General features: G+C 40.7%; 1 protein-coding gene across 2 annotated transcripts in view; it reads right to left on the bottom strand.

The window, feature by feature from the left end:
• The window catches only part of EPAS1 (endothelial PAS domain protein 1), a 113917-nt gene that overhangs the window by 10308 nt on the left and 81650 nt on the right, over positions 1 to 21959 (bottom strand). For both annotated transcript variants that reach the window (XM_075863217.1, XM_075863218.1), the window contains exons 3-10: positions 16718 to 16869; positions 15818 to 15902; positions 13402 to 13520; positions 13111 to 13313; positions 7831 to 7937; positions 4844 to 4991; positions 2870 to 3075; positions 1797 to 1984 (exon numbers count right to left, since the gene is read on the bottom strand). In XM_075863217.1, the coding sequence (XP_075719332.1) occupies positions 1797 to 1984; positions 2870 to 3075; positions 4844 to 4991; positions 7831 to 7937; positions 13111 to 13313; positions 13402 to 13520; positions 15818 to 15902; positions 16718 to 16869 (1208 nt within the window). The remainder of the gene's footprint in view (positions 1 to 1796; positions 1985 to 2869; positions 3076 to 4843; positions 4992 to 7830; positions 7938 to 13110; positions 13314 to 13401; positions 13521 to 15817; positions 15903 to 16717; positions 16870 to 21959) is intronic.

Genomic DNA, 21959 nt, shown 5'->3' with positions numbered 1-21959 from the left:
TTCCATTACTATGGCAAAGAAGAAAATAAACGCCTGAGTGTCACAACACCCTTCTCTACTACAAGGTAACAGAAGTGGTGGATAAGCATCAGGCCTGGGATCCTGGAGTCGTGGCATGAACCAGTACAGAACGATCTCTTTTAAAATATTGCCATGATTTTTCTTTAAGTATGCTCCTGACAGCCCATATACCAGGAGGAGTATAAGTTAATTGCCAGGCTTGGGTACTGAATGATCGCATGAACCCAATGTTACATGAATGTGTCATGTAAAATACATATTTTACATAGTTCTATATTATATAAGGGGTATGTCCGCCTTTGAACACCATTTTACAGTTTACATATAGAATTATTCTACATAAAAAGTTGAGCAACTTTGTAAATACATTACGTTACGTATCTTATACTGATCCGGAGTTACAGCCTGTATTGTACTCCAGAGCCACATTCATAGTTCTGCTGGTTGTTATTGGAAAGCTTGTAGTCAGACACACCCCCTAACAGTTCATCTGAGTTCCTATAGTGCAGAGGGAGAGTTAACGTATTCTTCTAAGAATAAAACACAACCAGAGCAAGCGCTGTAGAGACTCTGAAGCAGCTTTCACCTCTGAAGCCTGAAGTAATGCCAAATATTTGCATCATAGTATAACATGCATTATATTTGAATTATATGTTAACTTTTTAAGTAGATCAATTCTATTTATAAACTTTAAAATGGTATTCAAATGTGAAAATACACTTCAAACACTAGAGAATTGGCGATTGCCTATTGTAAAATGTTACATTCAAGTGTTGACCCGCAGATACTAATGTAAATATTGTTAATGGATCTACGTTTTTGCTGAAAATAAAAAAAAAAAACGCCATGAGAAATACTGTTTCAAATTTTAGCAATAAACTGTACTTTTTAAAAAAATCAAATTCGGAAGTAGAAACTGTGAGGAACATCGAGTCCATGGCATAGTCACAGGTACATCTGCAAGGACACCTCTCCTGCCAATTGTGATTTTAACCTGTTAACCTTGATTCGTTTCGTTACAAGTGAAATACCTAAAGACTTTGGAGTAAACCTTTGGAGTCCGGTATGTGTTTTGGGCAGCAGTCCCAGGATGTGTCAGTTATGAATTTTGATGTAAGTTTCTCTGACAGTGTTTTGGAGGCAACATAACAGACTCTCGGCACAACGTCAGTTAGGTCTTCAGTAGGCGAACTCAACCTCTCTTCTATATAAAATTGTCTTCACGGAGGACAAGCTGCTTGAAAGATTCCTAGAACATATCCAGTCGCCATTCTCACAAACTTATAGGGAGTGATCACTTTCAGATAACCGGTTTTGTTTTTATGGAGTCTATTAACTGATTCCACAGTTTTCTAACAAGTCCACCTAATGTCCATGAGTAAGACAATAAAGCTCCATATAGAATGAAGGTAATCCTATGTTTCCGAGCTCGTAGGCAACCAAGACTATAAAAAAAAAAACCACATCTTTATTCAAAATTCTACACTAGCTCTACTGAGAATTCCTCTATCACTGTGTGCCATTATTTTTTACTTATATCAGTCAGTTATTCTTCAGACCTCTCATCCTCTTGGAGCTGGATACAGGAGATAGCTATATAACAGCGGCCATGTTTAGAAGCCATGGGGCCATAACCCTGTCACAGATGCTTAAAAAAATGTATAGCTCATGCACTCTTCTTCACATTACGAAACAGCTCAGGAGCTTTTAATTTTGAGAAAAAAACTCTTTATAGAAATTACAGCTAAAACAACACACAATCCACTATCGCTTACCGTAGAACAACTACTGTTACTGCTAGCACTTGGAGTACTGCTTCCTGGAGCCACCTGAGGTGCTGTGAAGGACGGAAGGTTAATAATCTCAGTCTGGGAATTGTGGCTCTTGACTTCCAGTGGCCATTTACTTGTGCTGGTCCGGGCACCACTATTATAAGTTGATGGTTCCTCGTAAGTTTGTGCACCTGCAGAAGTATAAAATACTATTATTTGTGGGTTTTTTTTTCCTCTTTCTGTAAATGTTATAGTAAAATGTGTTCAATTTTATTAGTAATAATTGTAATGACATAATATGACAGATAGATCCAAAACGCGATCGGATTTGTCCGAAACCCGGATTTTGGCAGGATCGGCCGACAATCTCATGGATCACACAATCTAAGGATTTCACTTATTGGATTTTACTAGTGGTGTCTCCAAGCAGCTTATTCCCCTCTTCCCATTGAAATAAACATGCAGGGTTGGCGAGCCATGTTTAAGGAGCATTCGCAGGCAGATCTCTAATGTGTACAGTCCCGTTCAGTCTCGCAAGAAGAACTACTAAGGTAGTTCATAAATTCTGTATGTAGTTGTAATATAAAAGTTCTCAGAACTGGAGATATTTGAGATAAAGGAGTGATCATGGGGGCAGGGATTTTCTGTACGAATCCCATTGAAGAACACTATAGCAATCCTCTCCCAACAAGGCAGACTTGCACAGTAGCTAGGCTTTTCTTCACCCAGGGCAGATTCAGATCATTACCCAACTCTTCTATTTACATACCCTGGCCAAGACAGATTGGCTTATTGGTGCACTCCCTGACACACAGCACCTTCCTAGCTGCGCCCCTGAACAAGGAAATATAGAATATATTTAATAGTGCAGCTAATGAAAGTGAGACAAGAATTAGGTGTATGTCTCTTTAAAAGATTTTAAAGATAAAAAAAATATAATTTTTTCTCTGGAAATGTTAACCATTTTTTAAAATAAAGGCTCCACACAAGAAAAAATACAACAAAGAAATAGTGTAATAGTGCCAACCAAGCCTGATGACAGCTGAGAAAAAAAGAAATGGGTTATATCCACTAACCAAAGTCCAAAGAGATAATCTCATCTCCTGGGGTGGGGGCGAGTTGTGCCAACTCTTCTGGCTCTTCCTTCAGTTTTGCAAACATGAAGTCACTCGTCTTATCAGAAACAGAATTGCTAAAGATGGAGTTCATGGTCATCTGATGTGGTTTGAACAGAGACTCTGTTTGGTCCATAGAGAATACAACATTGTTTTTCTCAATCTCACTGCAGAGAAACGATCAAAAGGCAAATTGAATGTCACGGGCAATAAATTACATTTAATTACAAATAACAAATATTGACTTTCAATGTTTTTTGGGAATATTATGTTCCACTGGGAGAAATCTCCCTAAGTACTATGAAATTCTATGTTCAATGTGATTAGTCTCATCTGGCATGTTAAGATGAAATTTTATTTTGAAGTATTCAATTTAAAGGGATTGTCTGGGAAGTGAATTTTTTTTCTTAGGGGCTGCAAATGAAATTAATAAAACAAAAAACCAGTACGATCCAGCGCTGTTGCTACTTTGGCAGTCTCGGTGCTTGTTTACATGCACAGAGTATATGACCGCTGCAGCCAATCAAAGGGCATTATGCCAGAAAAACGATTAGTCACCAGTGAACCCCGCTGATTGGCTGCAGCGTTTACATGGTACTTGCATGTAAAGAGGCACCAGGACTGCCACCGCAGTGCCAACGCTGGATCGCTGGGGACAAGGATAGGCAAGTATTGCTTTTTTTTGTTTTATTTAATTCATTTGCAGCCCCTAAGAATTTTTTTTTACTTCCCGGATAACCCCATTAAGTAATAGCTGAAGAATAAAGGATAAAGAATAAAGGATCTTATGAGGTCAACGTAAAGTGTTATAAAAGAATGGACATCATGTGCAAAAATACATATTACTAATAATGGTAATAAATAGAATACATATTGTTAAAGGGAAACTCCAGTGAAAACTATAGATTCCCATGTGTATAATCTCCTGTAATCATGATGTCTGATGCTGCTGCTGTCTTTAAATAAAATATCGGGCAGAATGTTTCTGGGCCGTCGCATAGCAACAATCCAAGAATGAACTGGGTGACAACTGCAAATCTTCTAAGACCTGTACATTTTATTCCTATCCAGGCTGCTTCCTCTTTCCCTGGCTGCGCAAACTCCAGCGCTGCAGTGGGCTGGAGTTTTCACATTGCTTGTGGCATGCATGCTGCTGCACAGGGCACAGTCTAAAACGTCTCCTGTGCATTTTCCTAATCCTTAGATCGGCATCTGTGACTCTCCAGCATTCTGCTCACAGTTTGAAATGATCTATATAATTATATCTTCTAATAGATGGGCACACCTCCTTATGTGATGCCTGGGCAATGCATCATTGGACATCTGTTTAGCAGAGTTACTGCCTGCAGATGATAACTTCTATAATTAAGATGGCAGACAGGAGCTGGATTGTTCGTTTCTAAAAAGCAAGTTGGACAAGGCTTTGGGGGAAAGAGAAGAACACTGAAATAATGTCGTTTAGCTTAGGGGTTGGTGGGAATGATTTTATGTACAGTGTCTCTTGGAGTTTAAGTGATACTCCACCACAAACACTCCACCCTATCAAATGGCTGTTGAGTAGGTTTTATCTTAGGTTGCAAGTTGTCAACTTGACCACTCCGTGGTGACAAAAATAAAAAGGTCTGAAACTAGAATTTTGCATTTTTATTTCAATTATGTTCTTATTTACCTATCAAGGAATGACTGGACAGGGGGGTTGGATGTGTCGTTTAGAATTTGACTCATGGGGCAGATTTATTTATATGGTGTAAAATTTAGATAGCTTATAATTATACTAGATGTGCCCAATTTGTTAACAGATACTGGTTTCTGAAAATGTTTTTTTACAACACAGACACAAAGCTCTGGTAGATCCATTATAGGTTCTTTAGTTAATAATTGACCGAATTGACCATACACACATACGTACAGATATTGTAATATTTTTTTCCTCACCTCAGGACATAGTTCACGCAGACAATGCACTGTGGCTGGGAGTTGCGTGTGTTGTAAATGACTGTGCCGTGACTCTCCAACCAGACATAGCCACCATGCTTGGCAAGCATCCGGTACTGACCACTGACCACTTGACCTTTTGTGCACACTAGTAAATCATATGAAAGTATGAGAACCATCACAGCAATACTTTTTATTTAAAAGCAAATTTAATAGCCTCAAAAAATTGGCCAAAGGTACAAAATGCATATAAGACTGTTCACATCTGCGCATGAGGCTTTGTTAGGTGCCATCTGTCGCAGATCCGGCCGAGATTACCGGTAACAATAGCGCAGCATGCAGTGCTATTGTTTTCGGTAAAACCCAGGCTGAAAACCTACGGAACCCATTAAAGTCAACAGGTTCCGACGTCCACCAGTGGTGTTCGTGGTGCAACAGAACTGTGGCTTACGGTATTCCCTTGTTCTGCTCCTCTGATGAAGCAGAACAACGGAATGACCTGACGCAGGTCTGAACCCAGCCTTAAATGTACTACAGTGTGAACCATAAGTCAAGAACCCAAATACCTGTAACCAATTAATGCTAGATTATTTTTCTCATTACGGTTATGTATTTGATCAGTGGTTGTATCTATTCCATCCCTATGATAGCCCTTTGTCATCCTGAAAACTACCATTTTGAATACAACTTAGAGGCTCTGTCACCACATTATAAGTCATCCCTGGATTTGTCCTATCTCCTACATAATCTGATCGGCGCTGTAATGTAGATAACAACAGTGTTTTTATTTTGAAAAACTATCAATTTTGAGCAAGTTATGCACAATTTTAGATTTATGCGAATTAGTTTCTTAATAGACAACTGGGCGTGTTTTTACTTTTTTACCAACTGGGCTTTGTAAAGAGAAGTGTATGATGCTGACCAATCAGTGACCAAACAGCGTCATACACTTCTCTCCATTCATTTTTACCAGTACTCGCAACACAGCGTGATCTTGCGAGATCACGCTGTGCTGTCACATACTCCCACATTAACTTCACTGAAGTGTCTTGAGAGTGAATAGACATCGCTTTCAGCCAGGACGCTATGTCTATTCAAACTCCCGACACTTCTGTAAAGTTTCTTGTGGACTTACTCACACAGCACAGCGTGATCTCGCGAGATCACGCTGTGCTGTCATTGACAGAAACTTTACAGAAGTGTCGGGAGTGTGAATAGACATCGCGTCCTGGCTGAAAGCGATGTCTATTCACTCTCAAGACACTTCGGTAAAGTTAATGTGTGAGTATGTGACAGTACAGCGTGGTCAGCGTCATACACGTCTCTTTACAACGCCCAGTTGGTAAAAAAGTAAAAACACGCCCACTTGTCTATTAAGAAACTAATTAGCATAAATCTAAAATTGTGCATAACTTGCTTAAAATTAATTGTTTTTCTAAATAAACACTGTTGTTATCTACATTATAGCGCCGATCACATTATGTAGGAGATAGGGCACTTATAATCTGGTGACAGAGCCTTTTTAAGACATCTCACAGATATTTGGGTGCTTCATGACTTTTGACTCACCCTGTCCAATGTGCGGATTCCGAAAAACATTTATATACTGGTCATCAAGGTAACTTTTGCTATCAAGGTAAGCTGGATCTGCTTATTAGCGTGGCCCTATATATAGAAGCTTTTCTACTTGGAATCCTCCATAACTTTTTGAACTCTTTGCTAATTTTTTATTGATTATAATAGAACCTTTTTCATTATACTTGGTTTGAAATATTTCCGCACAGTTCAGTCATGTCTGATAAACCTATTTGCGTCTAGCTCTATAACCTGCAAATCATATTAAAAGAAACAGCGTAAGAGATTATGTGTAAAACCACAAATTTAGCCTTTGTCAGGAATGATTCGCATTCGTTTAGCAAAGTAAATGTTTATCATTGCGCATACTATAGCAATAATAAAAGATAAATTAAACACTCATGCACACAAGAAACACTATGTACGGAGTCTTCTGCCAAATTAAGTACTTAACGTCCAAATGATCTCAGCCCAATTAAGGATTTAGACGATAGAAATCTACACTTCAATAACACATTTCTGGGACTCTTCAGGACAATAACCTTACCTCAATGTGAGACATTACAACATTGTGCAAATGTAATTAAGTGTGGTGGCTTCAGTCTCCATTGACTAATGACCATGGCCAGCTTATACACACTCACTCTTGGCTCTGAGATCTGTATACGTAACTTTGTCAGGCCCCACCCCTGAATAGATCAAAGCTGGGCTGCCTGTTTCTACTCCCAAGGATAGGGCCAGTGCTACACTTTTATAGTACCACTGATTTTTACTATAAGGCGACATCTGCAGTCCAAAATTGCATGCTACTCAATGTCCTTTTTTGAATTTCAGCTGTAGCTGAATAGTTAAAATCAATCAGTAGTACTACAAAATGTCTAGGTGTAGCTCTGGCCTAAGCTTTTTGTTAGAAGGGTCCCTCCACAATGAGCTGAACACCGGCCACTGCTGGGACCACAAACGATCAATTATGGGGAACCTAGGAGCAAGTGTTCAATTTCCCCACAGTGCCACCACAGGGGAAATTAAGTATTACACACTGCTCCTTGTAATCAATAGAGCAGTGTATGCACGTGCCAGGTCTTCCAGACTAGAGACACTATTTGTAGGCACTCTCCAGTCTGGCTATTAATCTACATTACAGCGCCGATCACATGTACAATATAGGGCACTTATAATGTGGTGACAGAGCATCTTTAAGTAAGTTCCTACACTAGTTCCTCTCTATTAAGGAATTAGAAAAGGGAGGAGTACCAACTGGCCAAGGAAATGTGACCTCTCAAGCATTTTGCTTGCAATAAAGCTATCTGCTTATTAGAACATTTTCCATGTTGTCCAATGCAACTTTAAACCATGTTCCTCACAGCCTGTACCCAGATAAGTCATCTCAGAACATCTTGCTTAATACTTACAGTTCTGGTGGCTTTTAGTCATACTTTCTGAATCCAAGGCATGATAAAACTCATATACCGAGCGCCCAAGCAGCTCCTCTGGATGGTATCCAACCAATTCATTAATTCTTCAGATAGAAAATATATAAAAGGAAAAGTTTAGTACTCCGATTAAATATTTTTTATTTTTTATAAATCATTGGTAAGCAAAAACTCTGCAAGACTAATATGACAACACTTGTTTAACATTGTTACCCATTAGAGGAAAGAACGCCATGGACAGAACGGAGACTGCATCTGGAATTGCAGCTCAGCCCCATTTACTTTAAATCTGCAATTCCATACACAGCCCATGGACAAGAGTGGCGCTGTTTCTGGACAACCTTTTAAGGCTTTCTGGAACCCTACTGTCTACTCCTGATTGTTTATAGAGAATTACTGGCCTTGTTCTCCACTGAATACCTAGAAAGGAACTTTCTAATCTAGTAGAAAACATACTATGTTAGGAAAAAAATCGACTGTTTATGTGGTGCCAAGCCACTAGATTTGTTGAAACACATACAGGCGTAGAAACCATGTCAATTATAAATCTCATTAAAATATCTTTTCCACATGATGTAGCCCTGCGGTAAAATGAACCCCACAGTGAGGACAGATTGAACAAACACAACAAACACAGCTCCTGTTCGGTTACAGTGCGGTTTTTTTATACTATTGTCCTCTATCTGGTCATAAGATGGGCTTCGTTCTATGAGAACTTTATGGAAAACACCATGATGGAAATAAACATTTAAAAACATTATCTTTACCAGGATACAGTTGGCAGATAATTATTGTAGATAGCAACCAGTCTACAAACCTTTCTAAAGACTTTATATTATCAACTTGAACTTTTACCCTAAAGGGGTTGTTTACTTTTTACAATCCCTTTTTATTGGAAGGGTCCTGTGAAAATGAATTGATTACAGGGTGTCCCACTGCTGGGATCTCCATCAATCAGATATCATCTATGGGGATCCTGGCAGTAAAGATCCTGTTCCACAGCCCGATATGGGTTGTAAAAACGATCGCCGTTCAGCGAGGCAACTCTTTGATCGGTGCTCGTTTTCTCCTTTCACAATCCTCATTGTCGGCAGAACATCCCCTCGTGTGAGCAGAGGATGCCAATACTGTTAACAGTGGCCCAAGTAAACGAGTTCAGATCGACCTATAATTATCGGCACTCGGTATGGGCCCATATCTGCCTGTGTAAACCCAGCTTTAGTGTCATTGCTTTTTTTTTTGCTTGATCCTCTTCCACCCTATATCAAAAACCAAAGGCTTTAAAATAAAAAACAATTTGAGAACTTTTCTATATGCATCTTAGAACATATCCTTTTTTATCATTTCTTTTTCTCCCTCTCGTGCTAGTAGATATCAAACAGGAATTTTACAAAAAGAGGCAGGACGTACGCTGCTATTTTTCTGGTTGGGAGGAAGCTTGCTGCAGCTGAAATCTGCCCTCACTGTTCTGTGTTGAAGGTGGAGAGGATAAGGAGAGAGACTCCTGATTTGCCAAATGACTTAAAATAAAGGTTTTCGGAGCTTGCAAAAATCTTGCTCTTTGACAAATAGTCATTTTGTTTTATTTTCATTTATTCCTACATGAGGCTTCCCTTTAATAGGCCAGCAGACTGAGCTGACTGTTACGCTATGATATGTTATTTATATATCCATGGATAACATGTATGTACTGCTATTGCTTTTCTTCTGTGTGGATTGTTTTTCATTTCCCCCCATTAGGACACAGCTATGATCAATAATCATAATCAGCGTGACGGGGGACTAGAATGTATATTAGCGAGTGTACTCACATACTGCAGTGACTACACTGATAATACTTTTCGGTCCCCACATAACCCCTTTAAATTCTTACTCTGTCCCTCCCCCTGCTTTACACTGCATCTTTCCTTGTTCATTTGAATGCTTCATATAAAGCCGTAGGTTGTTGCATGATAACAGAATATATACCACAAGCAGAAGACCTCAGATGTTTAAAGGAAGATTATCAGGTAATTGTCGCACATATGCTAAAAGCCTCAGTGAGGAGAAGCCTGGAGATCCCTTTTAAATACATTACTGATAGTAACAACGCTCAGGTTAATGATAATAGAAAACTGTAACGATAAGATAACATGCTTTATAATATGTCCAACACAATAATGACCTGCTCACTCAGGGTAATAATGAGCTTAGCCCATCTACTGTATTATAAGGTCTTCGCAGTAATTACTTAAAGAGGATCTGTCACCTCTCCTGACTTGTCTGTTTTAGTACATACTTGTATTCGCTAGGACATAACAATACTGAAGCATCTTTTCTTAGAACTATATGTTGTGCCGTTCCTCTGTTATTCTTCCTAGAAATATATGAATAAATTGACAACTGGGTGTTACCACCTGGGGGTGTGTCACTACACATCCTGACAATATCCAATCAGTGCTGACAGAGTGAGACTGTTTAGCGACACGCCTCTTTTACAAGGGGAATGTTAACACCCAGTTGTCAATTTATTCAGACATTTTTAGAAGAAATAACAGAGGAATGACACAGTTCTAAGAAAAATATGTACCAGAATTATTATTTAATGGGGAACACAAGTAGTTACTTAATAGACATGTCAGGAAAGGTGACCGGTCCTCTTTAAGGTCTATAAATTCTTAATGGATTAAAAAATAAACAGTTCTCCTGCTTGGTCTTGAAAATGAATTTCTGTAGCAGTACATAAATCAGGACCAGGACTTGCATGCGTTAAGTACTGTATATATAAGACATTCCAGTGCAAACCCTCAGAGTTCTCACAGTGCAATGGCAGCAATGTGTAAACACGTGGGCCAGTCCCATATTGCTTTACAATGACAGATCTATAAAAGCACAATATTATTTGTACAAAGAAAAGTTTACTACTCGGTAAGTACAAGATATCTGTGTGTAATTATTTTATGAACTGTAGTTACATTATCACTGATCACATATATGCTTTTCATATACATATTCAGTACATATAAGATCCTCATCTTCAATGAACAAAAAAAAGGCCCTACTTGAGAGAGACAACGCCTTTCTATATGTTCTATCAGGTCAGATGGATGTAATAGAAGTGAAGCGTCTTCTTATCCCGCCTCCGTTTATTGCATATTTACCAACATTTGAATCCCAAATTTTGGGATATTTGTAAGCCCCATGAACTGCCAGAAGTCCCCACAACTTTACAATCAAGGCTGGGTTTAGATCACATTTGGGCATTACGCTTGGTGGGAGTGTTTGAAACGTCATGCCCGAAATTCTTTCCCTGGTGGGGGTCAGGAGAACTGCACCCATCAGACATTTATCTCTACAGGATATGCCATAAATATTTAGGACCCCTTTAAGACTCTAGGGAAATTGGGTTCCAACTCTTGTCAGTGCTGTAATAGCAGCCATATTGGTGGTCACCCAGCTTACATAGTGAAATACAAAGTGAAAGTAGCATCTAAAGTACAATGTAGAATCAGGTAGCCGCTGAGCTTATTACTGAGTACACCAGACTCATAGGTTGTATTTGCTCATATGTCGTACACGCGATCTTATACCATCAGTGTGTCAAATGTAAGCATCTTACCCAATAAAACATAAACCTTTGTTGTACATTATAAACCTGAGTCTGCGGTCTATCTTTATTGGCCACTATAATCTTATGTCTAGAGGTGGTAGGTAAACTGAGAGGTTTTTTTACTATCCTATATCTTTACAGGGTAATTATGGCAATAAAGAATCATGGTTGACTATCCTTATTAGCTCTATTCACACGACAGGGTCCGAGTGTCGACCGATAAAAATTTCCGTTTTGGTCCGTTTTTCTCTACCATTTTGCATCTGTTCCGATTCCGTTTCGGGTAGTGTTTCCGTTTTTAATGGCCGATTTTGACCCGTTTTGCCTCACTTCTTTTCCCTGTCCGTTTTAAAAATGGATGAATTTCATTTGTCAATTTTTTGCCACACACTTTCGTCTCTAAAAAATTCCACACAGCCCCTGTAGATACTGCCACAGCCCCCCCTGTAGATAATGCCACACACTGCCCTATGTAGGTAATGCCACACAGCCCACTGTAGATATTGCCACAGCGCCCCCTGTAGATATTGCCACAGCCCCCCTGTAGATAATGTCACACACTGCCCTCTGTAGATGTTGTCACACAGCCCCCCTGTAGGTAGTGCCACACAGCCCCCTTGTACATAGCAAACCCACAGACCCCCTTCCTGTAGATAGCGCCACTGTAGGGTACCGCTCCAGGAGAAGTCCCTGACGTCACTGTCCATATATGGGCAGTGACATCAGGGACTTCTCCTGGAGTGGTCTCCTGCTCTTAAAGCGGAATCCCCGGGCCACAGCGGCCCGTCGGGGACTTCTCCTAGAGTGGAATTGGAGAGTGAAGTCAGGGACTTCTCCTGGAGTGGAATCAATAGCGTCGGCCACTGTGGCCAGGGATTCCGCTTCAGGAGAAGTCCCTGACGTCTTTGTCCATACATGGACAGTGACTTCTCCTGGAGCGGTCTCCTGCTCATGAAGCGGAATCCCCGGCCACAGCAGCCTGTCGGCTGGTGATTCCGCTCCAGGAGAAGTCACGGTCCATATATAGATAGTGACTTCTCCTGTAGCGGAATCCCCGGCCACAGCTTAGGAAATGCTGTGACCGGGGATTAGGGTTTCCGCTCCTACAAGGAGCAAAAAAATCTGCTTCTCTCATGCACTTCACACTGTGAGGAGGAGAAAAGAGCGAGCGGCAGAAAGCACAGCCATCACTGCGATCAAATCAAAGTGACAGCCGTGCTTCACATGGCCCCATAGACTTTTATGGGAGCCAAGCGGCCGGGGGAATGGCCCAAAATAGGGCATGTTGTCCAAAAAATCGGCTGTGTGAATAGCCCCATTTGGGGTCTATTGTTCCTACTGCGGCCTGTAATGATAATGAGATGACTGCTGAGAAGTGGTCTCTACAGAACAGGAAGTATTAGCCTATTAAGAGGCTCAGTGGCCAGAATAAAGACGGCAAGATTTTAGGATTACTTTTTAATATAAATACTAAACATTAAAAATAAAAAATTCACCAAAAAATCTTAAAAAATATGTCTAGCACAAAAACTTTATTTAAACAAAAGGCCATTTTCTGATGATCTCCAGATTCCACTAAATGTACTCAAATTAATGGTTGTCAAATACAATAAAGATTAATAATAAGATCTAAAAAAAACATTTTGAAGCTATCTCCAAGAAAGACTCACCTGTCATCGCAGTAGGTGAACTTCATGTCCATGCTGTGGCGGCTTAGGAATGTTTTGCTGTCCAGCGGGATGTCAATGTTGGAGGGGTGCTGTATGGGCTGGCACATCATTACCAGGCAGTTGACAATAGGCTCCTTGTAGCCACATAGAGTGTGTGGATGGTAGGAGTTGTATGGCTTGACATGACCAGTGCAGTGAAGCACCTTGGGAAAGTGGAATAGAATAATGAGCATCATACATAATTCACCAAACCTTCCCATTCATTGTTTTGTGACATATTTACAGGTTTACCTTCCATGTTGCAGATTTGAGATTGACTGTTCTGCCTCTGTTGGTAACGGTGCATTTCATTCTCATGAAGAAATCTCGCTCGGTATTGCCATCTTTGTTTTTCTTTCCAATGCCGGCACCTTCGTATAAAAAGACATAATTAAATGGCTGAAAACAGTAATACTGATATTTAGAAAAAGTATTCGGCACACAGTCGTTGGTTTTGAATTCTTTGATTTTTATTGTATTAGATGCCAGGGGTTTGGTGCGTGCAACGTTTCGGTCAAAGGACCTTCATCAGGCACTTGTTCCCACTGGTCGCTGGTGTATCCAGATGTACGGCGCTGTCATCAGTATGGCGGATTTCCGCTTATTTTTGGCGCTAAAAATAAGCGGAAATCCGCCATACTGATGACAGCGCCGTACATCTGGATACACCAGCGACCAGAGGGAACAAGTGCCTGACGAAGGTCCTTTGACCGAAACGTTGCACGCACCAAACCCCTGGCATCTAATACAATAAAAATCAAAGAATTCAAAACCAACGACTGTGTGCCGAATACTTTTTCTAAATACGATTGGGTTGGGACCCTATTCGTGCACCTCCTCTGGTCTAGTGCACTCTGAACCAGTCTCTACCAGTAATACTGATATGTTATAAAGGCGACATTTAAAGCAGATCTATTCATGGGTAGAAATTCCAACCTGTGGGCTATCCAGTTTTTGTATAACTAAAACTCCCAGAATGTCCAGACATACACCATGCAGTGTTCAAACGTCACAGGTTATCCCATAGCCCTGAATAATGATGCTTGAGTAATACGCCAAAAGTCTGCACCTGGAAACTGGTGGTCATAGTAAGCTGAGAGTAGTAGTTTCTCTGTAACTGTGGAGCCACAGGTTGCAGATCATTGTTCTGAATTAATTAGGTGTCATTGTGGCTTACAGGACTGTCATATTAAAGGCTCTTTAAATATTGTAATAGGGTATTGTTTTATGAGTGTTCTTACAGGTATCACTCTTTTATGGGCTGGAGAGAAAGTGCCTTCAGCGGAATACGAACTCCATTTATAAAAGTCTATATTCCGTGAACGGATGGCTCGTAGATGTTGCGGCATCACAGAATGGGTATCACAGAATACAGGCTGTCAAAAAAGGGCAGTTAGAGAGAAGCAATTGCTACCACTTGTAAAGGAAATTATATTAGGCAAGTAATTGCTATACCTGCCTTTAGCAGCTTTAGTTAAAAGTCCTTTCTCTAAATGAGCTCTCCTCCAGAGGGAAGAAAATTGTCTCTCTAGTGCCACCTTCAAATAGCTACCCTGTAAATCAATGCCTGACCCACCTTCAAACATGACTCACAATATGAGCCAAGCTAGACACCCAGCTGTAGACAGCATTCTTGACCATAGAGGAAGATACTGGTTCTCCTTGCGGAGATCCAGGTGATGTAGGGAGTCTTACAGGCAATGCTCCCTGGGAAAAGTATGCAAATTGGCTCTACACCTTTCCCAGGGAGCAGTTTGTAAATCTCCCTGCACCAACTGGATCTCCGCAGTGAGAACCAGTATCTTATCACTCCTCCCAGAGCTTTCTTGCTTTGGTGATTTACTTGACCATGTTGATAATCACCCAGCTTTCCAAAAATATGAAAATAACAATTCAACAGAAGAGGAGGACTCGAGGACCTATATTTACTGGAAATAGTTTTTTGGAGTAAATGCTCTTTAATCACAATATCTCTAGCTTAAAGTTATATCATTCTTTTGCTAGTAGGGTATAGAGGAGCAGGTTGTGTGTGTGCATGACTGCATGGATTAGTGACTGAACTCTACTACAGAATGTAGGTACAAGGTTAACTCCTTTTCTGAAAGAATTCCGTTTTTTGAAAAGAGATGAGTCAATGACCTTATACAACAGAAGGAAAGCGATGTGGCAAACTACTCACACAAATAAACCAAACCATCCGAAATAAACAAACGTCATTCAAGATTTTCATGGTACTTAAAGAATAACCAACTGGAGGAACTTCTCATTATCTATAACAGCAGGAGATCTTTCCTTCTAGTAATAGGTACATACTAGTAGATCTCTATGAGACTTGCTGAAGATGATGCACTGAGACGTTCAGACATTGTGGACATGTTCCTGTCTGTCCACATCTGCTGATATCTCCAGAGGGGAGTCAAGTGTATCCCACCTCTAAAAACAACCTTATGTCTATGGGAACAGCCTCAATGTCTCTTGTTGGGTAAAAAACGGGATAGGACAGGTTTGGGCATTGTGTATTGATTTTTTTAAAATATATTTTCCCAGAAAACACCTTTCTACTGGAGACAACTATTGACTATTGGTGAAAACGATCATGTGATTAATACAAGGAGTGTGTTACAAATACAGAATATGACTAGAATTGTATTACAAGAAGATTTCCTACCAGTCTTCAAACTTAAATTCTCTCTGATTTCATCATGATCACATGGGTGAGTGAAGTCAAAGATGCTATGTCCTGTGAGTTCAACCTAAAATGAAAATGGGAACATCACTCTTCCAAACAGAACACATAATTTCATTACAATACAACAAATATATTAGCCAGTGCTGGATTTTGGATCTTAACAGAATAATATATGTAAAAATGGCTTCCAAATGTCCGACAAGTCTGACAATCAAGCTTAAGTTGGCCAAGATTTTCCCACAATTTCCAAGTCACAATTTCAAACACTTTTCACGAAAGTGGCACACCAAACAGATATTTCCTATGATATAAACATTTTTTCCTATGGAAAATGCTTGGCCGATGTCAGAAGAGGCAAACCTGGCTAGATGCTGGGCCCCAATGAGATTGGTGGGCCCATCGCCAACTGGTTAAGCATTCTCTATGCTTGTTAAGCTGCGGGATCGGTAGACAGGGGGCCCAATATGACTCCTAGAAACATACTTGTAGGGCAAGTTCTTAGATGATCGTAATGAAAATGTTACAACTGTATTGTTGGCTACTTAAAACGAAGAAAAATTTGGAAGCATAACCTTTAAGGCCAGGTTCAGACATAGCGTAAATACTGCGGATTTGATTTAACGTCCGTCACACGGATGTATACAACATTCGTGTGAATAATCCCTGATTGACAGGGACATAAGGTTGGAGGGGGGATATGCGGCTGTAATCACATAGACTTGTAGTTTGAGAACGGAGACCGGGAGGCCAGACTACAGCCCCATAAATGATCAAGTTTGATCAGATCTGTAGCTAGAATTAAACAGTACTTGTAAAAACTTTAAGCTGAAAGAGTATTAAGTGGGTTTGTTCATGTAACTACTGTTGCTGGCATCTCACCTGTGTTAGACCCATGTACTTGTTGAGGTTTTCAGACAAGAAGATCATGTCACCATCTTGAGTCACAACGGCAACAAATCCTTCCAAAGCTTTAAGATACAAGTTGTCTATCTGGTTTTCAGAGTCTGTGTCTAGGTCGCCCTCGGCACATACTGTAAAAAACGCAACAAAAATAGAAGTGACTGATAAAGATTTACTTAAAATATAACATACTTTATACTCTTCAGATCATATGTTCAGTCAATTGTAAAGCACATGAAAATAATTTAACAGTAATGAACAATTTCATCCAATAATAATGAACAGGATAATATTCAACTGTGACAACTTTCACAAACCTTCGACCAGGGTTATAATCCGACTTGGAATTGTTTTCAATAATAACTTTATTTATTGCTCATAATGCAATTCCCTAATTTAGTATTTATTAACTATTAAGATTCAAGTGCAATGTTAGGAAGTGGTTATTAAAGGTGTTTTTTCCATTAGAGAAATTTATGGCATATCCAAGAAAGGAGGCCACGCAACCGGGGCCAGGGGAGCTCTATTTTCCACATTAGTGGGAGCTTAATAGGTGGATATGCCATAAATCTAAGATGGGAAAACCTCTTTAAGGTCTGGTTAACATGGTAAAAGTCTAGCCCTACATTGGAATTACACATTTCAATAAATATTAGGAAATTGCTTTTATAGCATTATCCTAATATAGTCCTTCTAGCAAATAATCTGACACTACAGAGCTGGCAGCTACTGGAATTCAAAATTTTTGCAATAATGTGCCAGGTCTACCTAGAGTCTGCCAGCAGCGGTTTAAGGAAAACTAAAGTTACCCACTAGAGGTCTGACTACAATCAGTTATAAATTTGACTTTCTTCAGATACCAGTTCAGTAGGTTCCATTACTGGAATCTTCAGTGCTGTACTGCGTATGCGCCAATTCAGAAGCTGAGGCACGCTCAGGAGAATGCCTGGCCAAGTCAATCAGAGAAGGGAGAGAAGGATGGACGGACTTGGGAGGGAAGGACGGACGTAGGAGGGAAGGACGGACGTAGGAGGGAAGGACGGACGTAGGAGGGAAGGACGGACGTGGGAGGGAAGGACGGACTTTGGAGGGAAGGACGGACTTGGGAGGGAAGGACGGACTTGGGAGGGAAGGACGGACTTGGGAGGGAAGGACGGACTTGGGAGGGAAGGACGGACTTGGGAGGGAAGGACGGACTTGGGAGGGAAGGACGGACTTGGGAGGGAAGGTAGAGCTATTTGGAGCAACAGTGACGTCCTCGTTGCTCCAAACAGCTGATTTGCATATAAAAAATACATTTATATTTCGGCAACGGAGCCACTCATCTGAAAAAGGAAAACAGCGTTTTATTCAGGTGAGGCTGCACTATATTACTCTGCTGCTGCTTTTATAGGCCAATTTCTGGTGACAGACTCCCTTTAACTGGATACTGTGCTGGGAGATTTATAGTCTCGGTTATGAATGTGACCTTTTCTACTCCCAGGGGATTATTATTAATTGCTCTTACAAAACTTCAAGGACGTTTACTGTTTCCAGAAGAAAATGACAGTGCTGCTCCGCTGAGGTCACAACCATGACCTCAAATGCAGCGATCTGCATCCTGCTTCCCATGGCACATTGAGTTCTATGGTGTGCGCTACAAACAGGAACAGTTTGCAGGCTAAGAATTACTGTGTGGCTATTTTTGTATTTACCATAATGACGCCTCCAAAACACCAAAAATGTCCTCTGAATATAACGTTACCATGTTTACACCTTAAAAAGGTATCCCAGAAAGGGCAATTATCCCGTATACACAGGATAGGCGATAAGTGCCTGATCACTGGGGCCCCCACTAATCACTAGAACAGGGGTCCAAAACCCACCGTTCCTCCTCACTGCATGAACGCAGCGAGGAGAACTTTGATTGTAACGGCGGTTGAGCCTGCGCGCTGCTGCTCCATTCAAAGTGTATGGCACTGTCGGAAACAGTCGAGCGCTGTACTTTGCTGTGCCAAAGACATTGAATGGAGTGGCTGGTGCATGCTCGATTGCCAGTCAGTTTTAAGCTCCTCCTCACTGCAGCGGGTGTAGTGGAGGCGGCGTGGGGGGCTCGAGACCCCTGTTCTAGCAATTGGTAAGGATATCCAGTGGCGGAGCCCCCAGTGATCGACAATTATTACCTGTCCTGTGGATAAGTGATAATTGTTAAGTCTGGTACAACTCCTTTCATCTACAGGCAAGCAAATCAGACACATTTACTTATCTTATAATTATTAGCTCTATGTGCTTAAAAGGACAATCTCTACTTGTTAGAAGTGTTCTCTTGCTGGGACTCCCAGCGATCAGCTGTAATCAGTGCGGAAACCTGGAGTGTTTCATTTCCCTGCAATGCCACCACAGGGGAAATTAGGCATTACATAGTGTTCATTTAAATTGATGGGGTGTCTGTATTAATCATTACTATATAACTAGGGAGACTATTCAGGAGCATAAGGAACCTGGGTGACACTGCCTTGGGAGCTGTCCTAGTTGCTACACTGGTTGTCAGTCACCTTCTCCCAAATGCTGGAGGCAGCTAAACAGAATTCTTACCAAATGTTTGATTATTGTATTACAATTATACTGTATCCTATCTGACCAAAGAACTGTGGAGGGCACAACACAAAAACTGGGAATTGTATCCCAACCTGCCGGGCGGAGGAGGAGATAAGTTGGCACCTGGTCAAAAGACATCTAAGAATTGTTTGAACACGGATGAATTAGAATAAATCTTGTTTCTTAGAATTCTAGACAAATCTGCAGCATATCCTATACATTTGCCATGAAATCTGCATGTAACATATTTTTGCTATGTGTGAAGCCAACCTTAGGCCATAGTCACACATTGAACATGATGACGTTCCGCATCTAATGCAAGTGAATGGGGTATGAGCGGGAAAAATCAGTGCGGAATAATGACCGCTCTGCAGATTTTATGTGCTCATTTTTTGCACTGATTCCACGCGGAATGGGGCTAATCCATGTGCAGATCCGCTGGCACATCCGTGGCAGAAATCTGAGTTTCAGCCTCAAATTTCTGCCATAGATTCTTTTACAAACCCACATCAGATCTGCCTATAGCAAATCCGGAACATGTGAACAGAGCCGTAATCTGAACAGATTAATAATTAGATTGTTTTATAAACACGCTGGATTAGAGCAGCACAACCCCATGATAGTAATTGCAGGTTCTCTTCTATGCGACATTAGACTTAAAGAGGCTCTGTCACCAGATTTTGCAACCCCTATCTGCTATTGCAGCAGATAGGCGCTGCAATGTAGATTACAGTAACGTTTTTATTTTTAAAAAACGAGCATTTTTGGCCAAGTTATGACCATTTTTGTAATTATGCAAATGAGGCTTGCAAAAGTCCAAGTGGGTGTGTTTAAAAGTACAAGTCCAAGTGGGTGTGTATTATGTGCGTACATCGGGGCGTTTTTAATACTTTCACTAGCTGGGCGCTCTGATGAGAAGTAACATCCTCTTCTCTTCAGAACGCCCAGCTTGTGACAGTGCAGATCTGTGACGTCACTCACAGGTCCTGCATCGTGTCGGGTACATCGGCACCAGAGGCTACAGTTGATTCTGCAGCAGCATCAGCGTTTGCAGGTAAGATCGACTTACCTGCAAACGCTGATGCTGCTGCAGAATCAACTGTAGCCTCTGGTGCCGATGTGGCCATCACGATGCAGGACCTGTGAGTGACGTCACAGATCTGCACTGTCACAAGCTGGGCGTTCTGAAGAGATGAGGATGTTACTTCTCATCAGAGCGCCCAGCTAGTGAAAGTATTAAAAACGCCCCGATGTACGCACATAATACACACCCACTTGGACTTGTACTTTTAAACACACCCACTTGGACTTTTGCAAGCCTCATTTGCATAACTACAAAAATGGTCATAACTTGGCCAAAAATGCTCGCTTTTTTAAAATAAAAACGTTACTGTAATCTACATTGCAGCGCCTATCTGCTGCAATAGCAGATAGGGGTTGCAAAATCTGGTGACAGAGCCTCTTTAAATGCCTCTCGAGCTATAAATACACCCAGCCAACAAGCTTTCATTAATCTCCAGTGTCAAGATGAGCGTTGTACTGCCAAGTCTCTATACATGTCTCTTATTTTCTTTAAAGGGACACTGATGTCAGATCAAAAATGAGAATTTCAACATACATTTCCCTCAACAAAAAAAAAATAATAATAATAATTACCAGTGGATATATGAAATTCAACATTTCTTACTTATCTGTATCTAAAAAAACAATATGTCCTACATTACAGCTTCCACAGAGGAGGTCACTCAGCTTTCCCAGATTTCTTCTTCCTTCAAACAAATCTATCGGGTAGGGGCATTCCCACACCTGAACTCTCTCTTTGGTTCTGGGGTAATGACTAGCGGGGTCATGAACATATAACACAGGCAACATTTTTACAAGAAGCACTAATATAACATATAATATAAGAAGGTTAGGCTCCCGGTGAGGGGTAACTTCAAGTTCCTGGGCCCCAATGCAAAATCGGTAAAAGGGCCATCCACCTGCAATGTACCATTTATAATACTGGTGCCTTTTGGACCCTCTTAGGCAATAGGACCTGGGTGTGACTGCTACCTCTGCTTGCTCTATAGCCACGCTCTTGGCTCCTAAGCAATATAAGAATTGAATCCCTCCCTTTTATGAATTAAAAAGAGAAATACGATGCAAAAAAAATTCCATACAGTGACCCATGCAGTCTCTATATAATAATGAACACAAAAGAGAGCACCAACAGGGCCATATAGTGCCATGAGCAGTACTTGTAACTTCCAATGACCTACATTTTTAGATGTTGTGATAGTGACAATCTCTTCTCATATGACATTTGTCATGTGTCTTACTGTGCAAAATTATTCATGAATGATCCTAACTTACTTTCCCACAGCAATAACTAATTCTCTCTATTATCCACTTTACATGAGTTACGCAGAAAGATCCGTCCAGTCTCTAATAAAGCACATCAACGGAGGATGGTCCCACTGTCCTGAACGGGGACCACGCATTATACTGTATAACTGGTCAGTATCCATGATGGCGAGTTGTGATTATATGCATATCTATATTCAACTTTATGGTCAGTATGCGCTCATTCTGGATATATATGGCAACACTGGTTTCCATCCAGACAACGCTGTACAGGGTTAAGCTAACCATACACATAAGA

This window comes from Rhinoderma darwinii, chromosome 4, assembly GCF_050947455.1.
Source record: "Rhinoderma darwinii isolate aRhiDar2 chromosome 4, aRhiDar2.hap1, whole genome shotgun sequence".
NCBI classification, from domain to species: domain Eukaryota; kingdom Metazoa; phylum Chordata; class Amphibia; order Anura; family Rhinodermatidae; genus Rhinoderma; species Rhinoderma darwinii.
The sequence above is the reverse complement of the archived record's forward strand: the minus strand, read 5'-3'. Positions and strand labels throughout refer to the sequence as shown.